This window comes from Brassica napus, chromosome C9, assembly GCF_020379485.1.
Source record: "Brassica napus cultivar Da-Ae chromosome C9, Da-Ae, whole genome shotgun sequence".
Classification (NCBI taxonomy): Eukaryota; Viridiplantae; Streptophyta; class Magnoliopsida; order Brassicales; family Brassicaceae; genus Brassica; species Brassica napus.
The window spans coordinates 6,772,063-6,785,245 of record NC_063452.1 but is presented as its reverse complement, the minus strand read 5'-3'; the positions used below and the strand labels follow the sequence as shown (position 1 = coordinate 6,785,245).

The window sequence follows — 13,183 nt, the reverse complement described above, 5'->3', positions numbered from 1 at the left end:
AGAAACGCATCGTGGAAATTGCATGAATCAGTTGCTGACTCCAATTTTCTAACTAAATGTTAAAAGTTTAATGTTTTATTAACAAAGGAATTGATATTGCAATAGTTTTCAAAAAATAAATGGATTTAAAAGTAAATTAAAAGGGGAAAAACAAGATTACATATTTGACTGAAATTATATAAAAATTATTAAAAACGTGTGCATGGGAAGAGCAAGCTGAAGAGAGTAGGCAACAACAGGCAAAAATGCAGTAGGAGACTAGTGAGCTTAGAGCACCCTTATCCTAGAAACACATTAGGTGTCTTTTAATCTTTTTTTTAATAGTATTTAAGGAGAAAAGTTGAATAAGAGACATAGTTAAAACCTTGAGATTTTGTGTCATGCATTGCAAATCTTCAATTTAAGGTTTCTTAATAATAAAAAATTATTAAACTTATTTTATTAGAAATTTTTAATTAAAAGATAAAAAAAGATAACATTTAAACATAGATTTTTAAATAAAAACATAAAAACAAAGATTAGTAAAATAAACGACAATAATTTGAAAAAAACATTCGAGCTTAGTTGTCGTCTTCATCCGCCAAATTTATCCCATATATGCTCAACTAAATCATATTTCAGTTGGTGATGTATTGGGTTATCACGAATTCTTGCTCGAGCATCCATCATATTTGCGATATTTGAAGGGATATCTCTATCAATATCGCGATCAACATGTGAACTTCCGTTTTCTTCTCCTTGGAAAGACTCTGAAACATGATTTAGAGAGTATCCATCTCGTTCGTCTTCTACTATCATATTATGGAGTATGATACATGCTCTCATAATCTTCCCTATTTTAACTTTATCCCAAAAGAGCACCGGATTTTTAACAATGGCAAAGCGAGCTTGCAAGACTCCAAAAGCACGCTCGACATCTTTTCGGACAGCTTCTTGACGCTGAGCAAATAAAACTGCTTTCGGCGCTTGTGGTAAAGAAATTGATTGGATAAAAGTTGCCCATTTCGGATAAATACCATCGGTGAGATAGTAAGCCATATGATACTGTCTTCCATTGACAGAAAATGTGACATTCGGAGCATAACCTTGAATTATGTCATCAAAAACAGGTGAACGATCGAGAACATTGATATCATTTAATGTACCTGGAAGTCCAAAAAATGCATGCCATATCCAGAGATCGTATGAAGCAACCGCTTCTAAAACGATTGTTGGTTTACCTGAACCACGAGAATATTGCCCTTTCCAAGCGGTGGGACAATTCTTCCACTCCCAATGCATACAATCGATGCTTCCTATCATCCCGGGGAATCCACGGTACTCTCCAGCATGAAGTAGACGTTGAAGTTCAGCCGGTGTTGGTCTTCTTAGGTACTCATCGCTAAACAAATTTATTATTCCTTCCACGAAATGTTCCACACATAACCGAGTTGTTGTTTCACCTAGCCGGAGGTATTCGTCGACCGTATCAGCCGCAGAACCATATGCCAAGACACGAATGGCTGCAGTACACTTTTGAATGGGAGAGAGACTGATCCTTCCGAGACCATCATGCGTTTGTTGAAAGTATTGAACTTCGTTGGAGAGACGATCAACAATGCGCATAAACAATGACTTGTTCATTCTAAAACGTCGTCGGAACAAATTTTCGGGATACGTGGGAGTATCACTGAAATAATCATTCCATCAGTGAATATGCCCTTCTTCGCGATTTCTTTCGATATAAATTCTTTTTTTCCTTTCTTTCCTTGTTTCTTCTTGAAGACGATCGGTAAATTTCTCAAAAGTTTGCTCAAAATATTGATCAAAAGCTTCATCAAATGCATCATCCATTGGATCTTGAAAATTGTTTTGAGAAGAAGAAGTCATATTTATGATCCAAACAAGAAGAGGGAAAATGATCGTTGGTTTGATCACACAGATAGAAAATGATGTTGGTTTGATCAAATGTTTTGATGGTGAGAAGGATTGAAAATGAAGTTTGTTTGATCTAATGTTTTCCTCGTTTTGTATGGTGAGAAGAGAGAACATTAAGTTGTTATATATAGAGATTGTGGTGTCACAAGGTTACAAAAAGACACACACCACTCCGTGACTACACTAAACAAGAAAAAGACACACACCACTCCGTGACTACATAAGGTTACAAAAAGACACACACCAGTCCGTGACTACACTAAACAAGAAAAAGACAAGACTATACTAGACTCCACACCAGTCCGTGACTACACTAAACAAGAAAAAGACAAGACTAGAGTAGTAGACTCCACATGCATACATAAGTCTGTGACTAGAAAAGTACTACACTACACATGCGTATCAAGAACAAGACAAGGATATGAAATCAGTATCCAGTACTGGAAGCTTCTTCCACTCCCAACGCTCCTGAAAGTCACAAGAACAAGATAGAGAGATGAAATCAGTATCAAGAACAAGACAGAGACATAATATTTATATGAAGAACAAGCAAGAAACAAGACATTTTTTAAGACAAGCAAGAACACTTCTATGAGCTTTTGATCAATATAACCGAGAGCTACACTTAGATTAAGCTGACACGCAAAAGAAAAACATAACCGAGAAGTTACACTTAGATCCCTGCAGACACCAACGCTTCTATGAGCTTCTTCTTCAGAACTTCTTCTGCATCATCTAGGTCTCCTTGTTTTGCAAGAAGTTGGGAAAGTAGGTTCATCTTCGAGAGCGATTGCTTCAGGATCAAATCCTCTTTCTTCAGTTCCCACATATGATCAAAATCTTCCCGCTCCTTCCCCTCAACGACCGCCTTCTTCCCACGCTTTTTTGCCGCCTTAACACCCAAGGGACGACCTTCATCACCATCTACAGCAGCATCATTTTCATTCATCTGAGAGCTTACAGAATGTGAACCATCCACAAACTTTCTCCTTTTGGAGCTGCTATCATTTTTCTCTGTAGAGAGTTGACACCACTTCTGGTCATTGCGAAGAGAGTTCCAAGCATGTTCAAGTATGAAATTCTTTTTATGGTTGTTGAAGTAGATTTCGTGGGCTAATTTGAGAACATCATTATCATTCATACCACTGCTTTTCTCTCTGGTTGCTGCTTCATACGCCCCACAAAACTTGCAAACTGCTTCATTCAGCTTGTGCCAACGTTGCTTGCATTGAGTACGCCCTCTTTTATCACTCTCAGCAACCTTGGGACTAGCCGAGAAGTATGTTGCTACTCTTATCCAGAAAGAGTCTCCCCTTTGCTCATTGCCTACAATCGGATCTTTGTTCGTGTTCAACCACGCGCTAATAAACACTATATCTTCTGTGACCGTCCACGTCCTTCGTTCCTTACGCTCAGCTGGAAGGTCGTTACGTTGACTGGCTACGAACGGGGGTTGCGAGGAAGAGAGTGAAACACTTCCCTGACTGCCAAAGACAACATTTTGTTGACTATTAAGTAAGTCAACAAAATTTGCCGAGTCCTGAAATGGATTGAAATCCATTTTCCAAGTCAAGGAGAGAGGAGAAAGAGGAGAAGGAGGAGATAGAGGAGAAGGAGGAGATAAAGGAGAAAAAGGAGAAGGAGGAGATAGAGGAGAAGGAGGAGAAGGAACTAGAAGCCGCATACATATGTTGGAGAAAGAACGATAAGGCAGAGCTTTAAATAAACAAAGCTCTGTGACATTCAACACACCCAACCAACAACGCTATCTAATTTAATCATCTTTTACACCCAGCTGGAAACAACACTTCTCATTTTATGACTTGACATATATCTAACAACAAACAATGCTTTTTCAATTTGAACTAGCACAAATAAGACAATCAATTCCATTTATTACTGTGAGACAACCATAATCTACGGCTAAAGCACCATTAATTACCCTAAATTGAATTCACCAGAACCTACACCATTTCATTACAGACGACAAGCTACACCATTTCATTACAGACAACAAGCTAGACCTTTTAATTTCATAGCAGAGGAAATAGAGAAAGACTAACCCGTGATGCTGTGTATTCCTTTGTCCAATGACCGTATTGATGAACCTTCCCAAGCACTCTTTCCACTGAACATATCAAACGGGAGTTGATCCCTTCATCTCACCACACAAAAACAGAAACAAAATAAATATTAATCACCATAAATAAGCCAAATCTACATTTTTAAACTTGCAACCATCTAAACGAGATTGAATCATAAATATTATTAACCAGAAAGAAGCCAAATCTACATTTTTAAACTTGCAGCAAACAAACCCAAATGTATGATTGAAGAAGATGCAACAGAAGCTTTACCTGAACGATTCGCGGAGAGCCTTCGACAGAGACCTCCCTCGCCGTTGACGAGAGCCACCGCCAGACCAAATCGAACCTACAAACAAATAAAACTTCCGATCACAACAAGAACAAGTCTAATCTATAACATGCATGATTGAAGAAACAACAAGACATTTACCTTTCGATTCAAGTATCTCCAGAGACAGAGCCGTCCTTCACCGTCGAGGAGACCCACGGAGAGGGAGATTACCCAATCGGCGATGAACTCTAGGAGGCACGAAGAGAGAGAGGTCCATCGATCGAGGAGCCACGAAGAGAGAGACTCTTCGTTTCATCGACGAGCCACGGAAAGACACGATTCAAGGAAGCCGACGAGCCACAGAGACAGAGAGTACCGCCGTTTCGTCGAGGAACCACGGAGACGGAGAAAATCGCCTCTGAGAGAGAAGACGAAGATGGAGAGGTTTCGGAGAAAGAGAAAGAACAGAGCCAGATCACGAAACCGAAGCCACACTCCTCCTCTCTCCTCTCACTTTTCCCACACGTGTCGTGAATAAACGTCTCTTGCCTTACCCCAAATAAAGAACGCCTCTCCTGTTTATTTATCTTTTTGATCTTCTTTTTAATGATAATTAGCAGTAGAAACCCACTAAAGACGTGCGATAAGGATGCTCTTAGAGCATCAGCAATGCTATAAACTTTTTTTGTTTCTTAAGGTAAAAATTAGGTTAAGAAACTTTGTTAATAAACTTGATTAGAAAGGAAGATTATTAGTAGAAACCTTTTTTGGTTCTTAGTTTTAATTTTTATTTTTTTAATTATTTGTGTAGCAAATAAAACATATAAAATAGATAATTGAAAACATAAGAAAGTACAAAGTTAAAAAAAAAATTACAAAGTTGGAAAAAAAATTACAAAGTTGAAAAAACATTAAAAATGCAAATTACAATATTTTTATTCAATTCATAAAAAAGTTAAAGATAAAAAGTTATTATTCATCTCCAAATTTATCCCATAGATGTTCGATCAAATCATGTTTTAGTTGTCTATGAACTGGTCTATCCCGAACTGTAGCTCGGCGATCAAGTGCATCGAAAAGCTCAGTAGGCATCTTGACGCAAAAAGAAATATCCTGATCGTGAAATGTCTCATCTCGAGTATCCGTACGTTCTTCATCTTCGACAATCATATTATGGAGTATGATACAAGCTCTCATAATTTTTGCTATCTTCGATTTACTCCATAACTTTGATGGATTTTTAATAACGGCGAATCTAGCTTGCAGGACTCCGAAGGCACGCTCAACATCTTTTCGGGCAGATTCCTGTCTTTTTGCAAATAATGAATCTTTTTCACCTTGTGGGAGACTAATAGATTTAATAAATGTCGTCCATTCTGGATAAATACCATCTGTAAGATAATAGGCCAAATCGTACTCCCTGCCGTTGACATTGTAATTGACTTCGGGAGCAATTCCGTTAATAATGTCATCAAAAACAGGTGATCGATCAAGAATATTAAGATCGTTCATAGTACCTGAAGCTCCAAAAAAGGCGTGCCATATCCAGAGGTCATAAGAAGCCACGGCCTCCAACACAATAGTTGGTTTATCAGTTCCTCGGGAATACATACCTTTCCAAGAGGTGGGGCAATTCTTCCACTCCCAGTGCATACAGTCGATGCTTCCAATCATCCCGGGAAATCCACATTCTTCTCCCTTGTGTAGTAGCCTTTCAAGATCGTCGGGTGTTGGACGTCTTAGGTACTCATCGCCAAACAAGTCGATGATTGCGGCAGTAAAATTGTGCAAGCAATTCCGAGCTGTTGATTCACCAAGTCGGACATATTCGTCCACCGTATCAGCCCCACCCCCATATGCTAATTGACGTATTGCTGCTGTGCATTTCTGGAGCGGTGATAGACTACGCCTTCCGACTGCATCTTCCGTTGCAGCAAAATACTCCACTTCCGTAGAGAGGCGATGCACAATCCGCATGAACAATGACTTGCTCATTCGAAACCGTCGGCAGAATATATTGGAAGGATATGTAGGAGTTTCAGAAAAATAATCATTCCATAGCTGGATGTCGCCTTCTTCCCGGTGTCTTTCAATAAAAATACGTTTTTTCTGTTTTTGGGTTCGGACAATATTTCGGGGATTTCTAATAATTCTTCAAATAGAGATTCAAATTCAGCATCATCTTCATCATTTTTATGGTAATGATAATGTGATGAACCAGCCATTTGAAATGAAAAACAAAACTTAATTTTTAATCTGATTTTTTAGAGAGATAGAAGACGGATGAAGTTGTGAAGTAAATGTGATGAAGTTCTCTTCTACTTATAGTGTGATAGTGAGTAGATATTTTACTAGCCTATGTCTCACCCGTGATGTCATGTACCTTGTGACACTAGTTTGTTTTGTTGGGATATAGGGGTCACGGATTGCTTGTGACACGAGTTTGTTGTTTTGTTGGGATATAGGGGTCAAGGGTTGCTTGTGTACAAAATTAATACTTGCCGACATCACAGCTTATAATACTTGTACAAAAACAGACACATAAACTATTACATATTCATCCGAGCTAATTACAATAAAAACACAGCTTATAATACTTGTACAAAAACAGACACATAAACAGACACTTAAACATTATACATTGTTACTTAAACACTCAAAATACCACATTATACATTGTTACTTAAACATTACAACCAAACCTATTTCCACAAGAAGAACGAACACTAAACCAACAACCATGTCAAATCTCTTGTTTAACCTAGAATTCTTGTTACCTAGCTCAGAAACAATCAACTCTAACTTAGCCACCTTCTGCTCTGTTTCATAGTCACTCATAATGGTTAGAGAGTCAACCTTTTCAGCGAGCTCAAGTGTGTGTCTATCCCTTGCTCTCATCTCCTCCATAACCGCGAGGTCCCATGGCTTCCAAACATGACACTCGCCATCATCAATGTTCTCACATGTGTAATATCTTCTGCCTGGATCAGAGCGGTTTGTAGCAAGAATAGGTTGAGCTCCACAGTAGCAGATTTGTGGGAAACCAAACTCGACTTCGGGTTGAGGAGGATACTGATGTGGTTCGGGGAACTCTGAGTGGCCTAGCTCTGCTTGATCACTCCAAATGAGCTCCTCTGTAGAGATACCCACTGCTGTTTCTTGAGTTCCCACCATAGTCCTCGGACTCTGATGGCTGACTATAGCTATAACGACGTCCCATTGCTCTCTTAACCTGAAAAAAATTCACCAAAACATTTTATATGTGAGAAACCTGTGCAAATAATAAATAAAACCACACACATATTAAACATAGATAAAACATTCTCTAACATAGATAAAACATAGATAAAACATATGTGAGAAACCAGTGCAAACAAAGATAAAAAATATATAAAAAAGACTGAAAGACATTGCAAGTGGAAAAAAATGCAGGATTAATATATGAACTACATTAATATTAAAGCTGAAGCAAACAGAGAGTGGTACTACAGTCATTTCAAGCATTTAAACACAACAACTAATAAACAGGAAGCAAATAAACAAGATTCAAATAAACAGGAAGCAAATAAACTTAGAACAACAGTTCGAGTAGCATGTTCTTCACCACTTCTTCAGCCTCACTAAGTGGTTCTTTTCTTTGTAGGAGTGTGTCTAGGATTGCAAGCTTGGAGAGTCTCTCCTTCCCTGCCAAATCCTCCCTCTTGATCTCCCAAACGCGGTCATAGTCAACCTGAGCCTTTTCATTACCACCATTCCTTCTTGCTTTTGCCGCTTTGACACCTTTCGGGCGTATATCCTCATCACCAACATTGGGGCTTGAAGGGTTGGAAGCGTCCTCACCAGTTTTCCTCTTACCATTGGCACCGGGTTTAGAAGTGTTGAGTGAAATCCATTTCTGTTCAAACCTCAACACACACCATGCATGCTCAAGGTTGAACTTTAGGGAGTAATCAGCAAAGTAGATTTCATGAGCGAGTTTCAACACATCAGTCTCACTCTGGCCGCTGCTTTGTTGTCTCTCAGCCGCTGCATACGCCCCACAGAACTTATTTGTCAGTTCATTGATCTTGTGCCACCTCTGCTTCAAGTTGAGATGACCTCTCTTGTCACCAGTAGCTTTAGCATGAGGACTTTCAGCATAGTATTCTGCAACACGTAACCAGAAAGTCCCTAACTTTTGACCATTTCCAACTATGATATCTTTAGAAGTGTTAAGTCATCCACTGATGAGGACCTCATCATCGGCTGGGCTCCATTTTTTTCTCTCCCTACGCCCCACTGGTCTCTCTTGAGATTCAGATGGAGCCTCATCATAATGTTGGCTAGCGAAGGGAGGGATTTCGGAATCTCCTATGTTGATACTAGATGGGAAACTCTCAAAGGGAAAGTTTGAATGGAGAACACTGTCATTTTGAGAGTTCAAAAGGCCCACATAGCTAGAGGACTGGCTATATGGTGCCCTTGGATCCATTTGAAAGAGAACATAGAGGGGCGAATTAAAAAGATTGAGAATGAGAAGGTTGTTGTATGAATGAAGAGTGACAGAAGCCAAGGGATGGGGTTTTATAAGTGGAAAAATGTTACTAGCAATAAGTTACTATATTAAAGACCTAACCATAAACGAGTATCCATCTAATCACAACTTATTACACTACCATCAAAGCCTAGAGGAAAATTAAATATCTGGATGTTTTCATTAAAATCAAACTTCACTTTATTGATATATAGTTCACATCAAACTAAACTAAGTGTTAAACATGAGAACTATTCTTCTAACTATTGCATTTCGGTTGAGAACAAACTAAACTCATATCACGCAAATCAATTCCATTTCAGCTACCAGGTAACATAATTAATGCTCAAAGACACTATTACAAGGAAACCACACATCACTCAATGAATTCTCAAGCAATACCCGAAGTTCTGTCATTCTATTATTTTCAAAAAATAAATCCAAACACTCAATGCAAAATACAATACCACATCAAAGAATGAATGGTGAAGACCAATGAAATCAAATAATTAACAAGGGTTTTAAAAATATTTGGAATGATGAAACACATTTTCACCAATGGGTTTTTTAAAAAATCGTGATCAAAGTTGCCATCAAACACATACATACAGCAGATATAGTTTCAATGTATTTGTATTTAAGCGACATTACAGTGTCTGTAAATCATGCTATACGAGGATAAAGAACAAGTAAACACAGTTACGAAAATAAACCAAGAGATCAATCACCAATTTTAACAAAAGTTCAATCACGAACCTACAATCACATATATACGACCCTAATTGTCAATACCAATCACCAACCTCTAGCAAAACCCCTACCATTCAATCGACAGAAACCCTAATTTTAACCCTAAAAAAAATTAGGGTTACATACAATCAAATCGAAAAACGCGGACAGAGGAGTGAGAGATACCTCGTTGACAATCGAATAGGCAGAGAGATGGGTCGAATCAGCTGTTGGTTCAAATCGGGGGAGAGATCGATGTTGACAGAGGTTACGGCTTTGGTCTCGATTCGATATGTGAGCGGTGGATTCGGTATGTCAGACCTTGATTCGGTATGTGAGCGGCTCGATTCGGTATCTGAGAGGAGATAACGCCGACACTGAGAGGAGAGAAGAGAGATCGTTCGTATCACCGTCGTATGGATACAGAGGCCTCGATAAGTAGACTTTGAGGGGTCGATTCACCGTTGTTACAACCGGAACACGGGTTCGGTCTCGAGAGATACAGATATCGCACGGGAGAGAGACAAGGGAGAAAAGAGAAGAAAGAAGAGAGAACGGAGTTGATTTGTTTTGCTCCCTCTCACGCGTCTTTCTTTCGGTCTCGCCTAGGTGACACGTGCCTCCACAAAACACATATAAACGTTTCTTAATTAACAAACAAAATCTGCGTTTATAACCATTTTTGATTTAAATTCACCCTTTTAATTGCTAAGAAATCTCGCTATATACAGCGATGCTGTTGCTCTTAGCTATCAATGTGATGCAGTTCCCAATAAGTTCAACTGTTGTATTGTTAGGCGCTTATAGCCAGTTTACTCATATGAGATTAGTATTATTGTAAAAATTAGCATATGGACCTAAGACATTTGATGGCGTGATTAGATGTGCTACAAATTACCACAGCACCTGTACGAAAATCATGCGTTTAGTCTAAGTCAAATTAGCAGTTTAGGATAATGTATTATTAAACCTAAATCAACTTGCTCATTCAGCTTTACGTATAATGATCTTATGCGGTTTAAGGCCATGTGAAAAGATGCCACGAAGACATAATAATCGTATGAATTCTGTCTGAATAAACATGCTCTTCCGGAATAAGACATGGTGAGAGAGAGAGTATGATGACAGATGTGGGCTTTGTCCCAAACGAAAGAAGAGAGTTATAACTGTAAACTAAGGGCTAAAATGGTCAAAAGAAACAGAAGAGATTCGTTTTGTGAAGAGACAGAATCAAGCTAAGCTTGTCGGATAAAGAATGGATATGGAGAGTAGGAATTAAGAGGCATGCAAAATCATTTCTTCAAACCGTAAACAACGAACGTTTTAGAAAGAGACATGTGAGAAGTGTGTCTGTGTGTGTGTGAAGACGTGTCTGTCTACTGGTTCAGAGCCGTCTTTACTCTGTGTACCGACCAGCAATGGCGAACCCAAAAATTCTTTTTTGAGGGGTCAAAACATAATAAAAGTGCAACAAGAGGAATTGATCCTGGATTCTGTGGGTTCAATGGTAACCTTAAACACCAAATACGCCATTTTTATTTATTGAACGAGGCTTACAAATATTTATTTTAACATATTTGTGGTGTCAACTGACACCTATAGCTTCCACATGGGTCCGCCCCTGCCGACCAGTCTAATCTGGTCAAGCTCTGACGCAACTCTCTTTATCCCATTATTTTTGTCATTTACCTCTCGCAGTCTGAGTCCTCTCTATATCCTCTCTAATGGGCCATTTAAGATGTATGCCATTTAGCTCACCGGCCTTAATATAACAGTTGGAATCTATGCGACCGTTGCTTGCCTTCTTGCACAAAAGGACATTTAAAATCTAATGTGCACAGGCGGAACTGATAGAGGCCCATTAGTTGTTTTTTTTTTTTTTTTTTTTGATAACCGAGTGTCCTGTCCTCACCGTGGTGGTCCAGACTAGAGACCGAACCCTTTAGCGGCGCGGACGCACACCCGAGAGTGGGTCATGGCCAGGCAACGGTCTTCGGTCTCGGGCACCTGAGCAAATCCGCATGTAAATTCTCTGATGGCCAGTGCGAATCGAACCCGGAGACCGTACTTGCAGTCGCAAGCCGTACACCACCAAACTAACTCGTACTGGTTAAAAAGAATGCATTGTTTTCTTTGCTAAACTGAAAAGAAGGCATTGTTGGGGCTAATTATCCTCTCTTTTTCTGCTATTTAATCTTCAGTTCATACTATTGACCCAAAAAAAAAATTCTCTAGTTCATACTTTGACCCACAATTTTTTTTAATATTTTTATACATGCTCCAACCTTATGTTTTTTTTCAATAGGTGTGATGTAATTGTATTCAAATGATATGCAGTCTGACATGATAGTATAAAGAAAACATTGCAATAATCGTACTTTATTTACAATGGGCCTAAATGTAACGCTTTTATGTTGTGTTTGTGCATGTTTCACCAAACATCCCATTATGAATTGGAAGATATTCAAAGCTAAAATAACTTTACCTCAGCATGTCATCTTAAGCCACTATCTGTGTCCCATTTCGAAAGTGAAAACTTGGTCATCATCATAATAGTAAAACTAAAAGGTACCAATTAAGAAATTAAAGATGAAAGTAAATAGATTGAAACAATAATATAGGTAACAAAAGGGAACAATAATTACAAAACGCATTAAGAAAATAAATACAGTACAAATGCTATAGTCAAGGGTATTAAAAATCACTCTGTTGTTGAGCCCACACACTACCTACTAAACATTTAATTGGGTTTAAATTTAAAATCATATATTCTTGGCTACTTCATGAGAAAATGTTGTGTTATAAATAAAACCAATAAATGTGTGGGTTGGATCATAAATTAGGTAATTTATGACCTACCTCTTCAAAACCGTTTCAGACAGATACTGAAAAAGAAAATTGGAAAGGAGGTAGACGAATTACGTAAGTAGAGTTCTTCTTTCAGACAAAGAATACGAAACAATAACCAGGAAATAATATTTGAAGGTGCTAAGAGCATGTTTATTAGTGAAACCCATTAGTATCTCTTAAGTGGGTTGTAATGATTTTTTAATTATTAAAATTATGATAAAAAACTTTGCTAAAAGACAGTTAATTATAAGAGTTTATTGGTAGTATTTTAATTAAGGTTATTAACAATAAAAAAGATTAAATTTATTTTTAAACATAAAATTTTAAACAAAAATTAAATTTATTTATTAAATAAAACAAAGTCAAATTTAACATTTTAAACATAGATTTTAAAATAAAAACATAAAAACATAAAAACAAATATTACGGAAATAAACGATAATAATTTCAAAGCGGCATCGAAGCTCAGTTGTTGTCTTGATCACTTCTGAATTTGCGCCATATATGTTCAATTAAATCACCTTTTAGTTGTTCATGCGCTTGTCTATCACGAATTCTTGTTCGAACACCCATCTGGTTGGCGATATTAGTAGGGATATCTATAGAATAGGTGAGATCAACATGTGAACTTCCGCTACCTTCTCCTTGTTGGAAATCTGAGACATCATATTGAGTGTATTCATCTCGTTCATCTTCTACTACCATATTATGGAGTATGATGCATGCTCTCATAATCTTCTCAATCTTGACTTTATCCCAACAAAGTGCCGGATTTTTAACAATGGTAAATTGAGCTTGCAAAACTCTGAAAGCCCG

The 13,183-nt window shown here is 38.0% G+C and overlaps 1 protein-coding gene across 7 annotated transcripts; it reads right to left on the bottom strand.

Annotated features, from left to right (window-relative positions):
* Nucleotides 1-84: 84 nt before the first annotated feature.
* On the bottom strand, nt 85-7,965 carry LOC106413105 (glutathione S-transferase T3-like). 7 transcript variants are annotated; one of them, XM_048767874.1, is made up of 4 exons: nt 5,793-7,965; nt 4,435-5,717; nt 4,275-4,350; nt 85-4,072 (listed from the first exon to the last, which is right to left on the bottom strand). In XM_048767874.1, the coding sequence occupies exon 4, from the start codon at nt 1,621-1,623 to the stop codon at nt 574-576; it is 1,050 nt and encodes a 349-aa protein (XP_048623831.1). In that variant the 5' UTR covers nt 1,624-4,072; nt 4,275-4,350; nt 4,435-5,717; nt 5,793-7,965; the 3' UTR covers nt 85-573. The 7 variants fall into 7 exon arrangements, 5 of the variants coding, with proteins under 5 accessions (XP_048623831.1, XP_048623829.1, XP_048623830.1 ...); XM_048767872.1 differs by having other exon boundaries at nt 85-2,385; nt 3,981-4,072; nt 4,435-7,960; XR_007328457.1 differs by having other exon boundaries at nt 2,022-4,072; nt 5,793-7,388.
* Between the last annotated feature and the right edge of the window lie 5,218 nt (nt 7,966-13,183).

Coding starts and splice junctions, on each gene's coding strand:
- LOC106413105 (XM_048767874.1), bottom strand. CDS start 1,623: ATGAACAAGTCATTGTTTATGCGCATTGTTGATCGTCTCTCCAACGAA.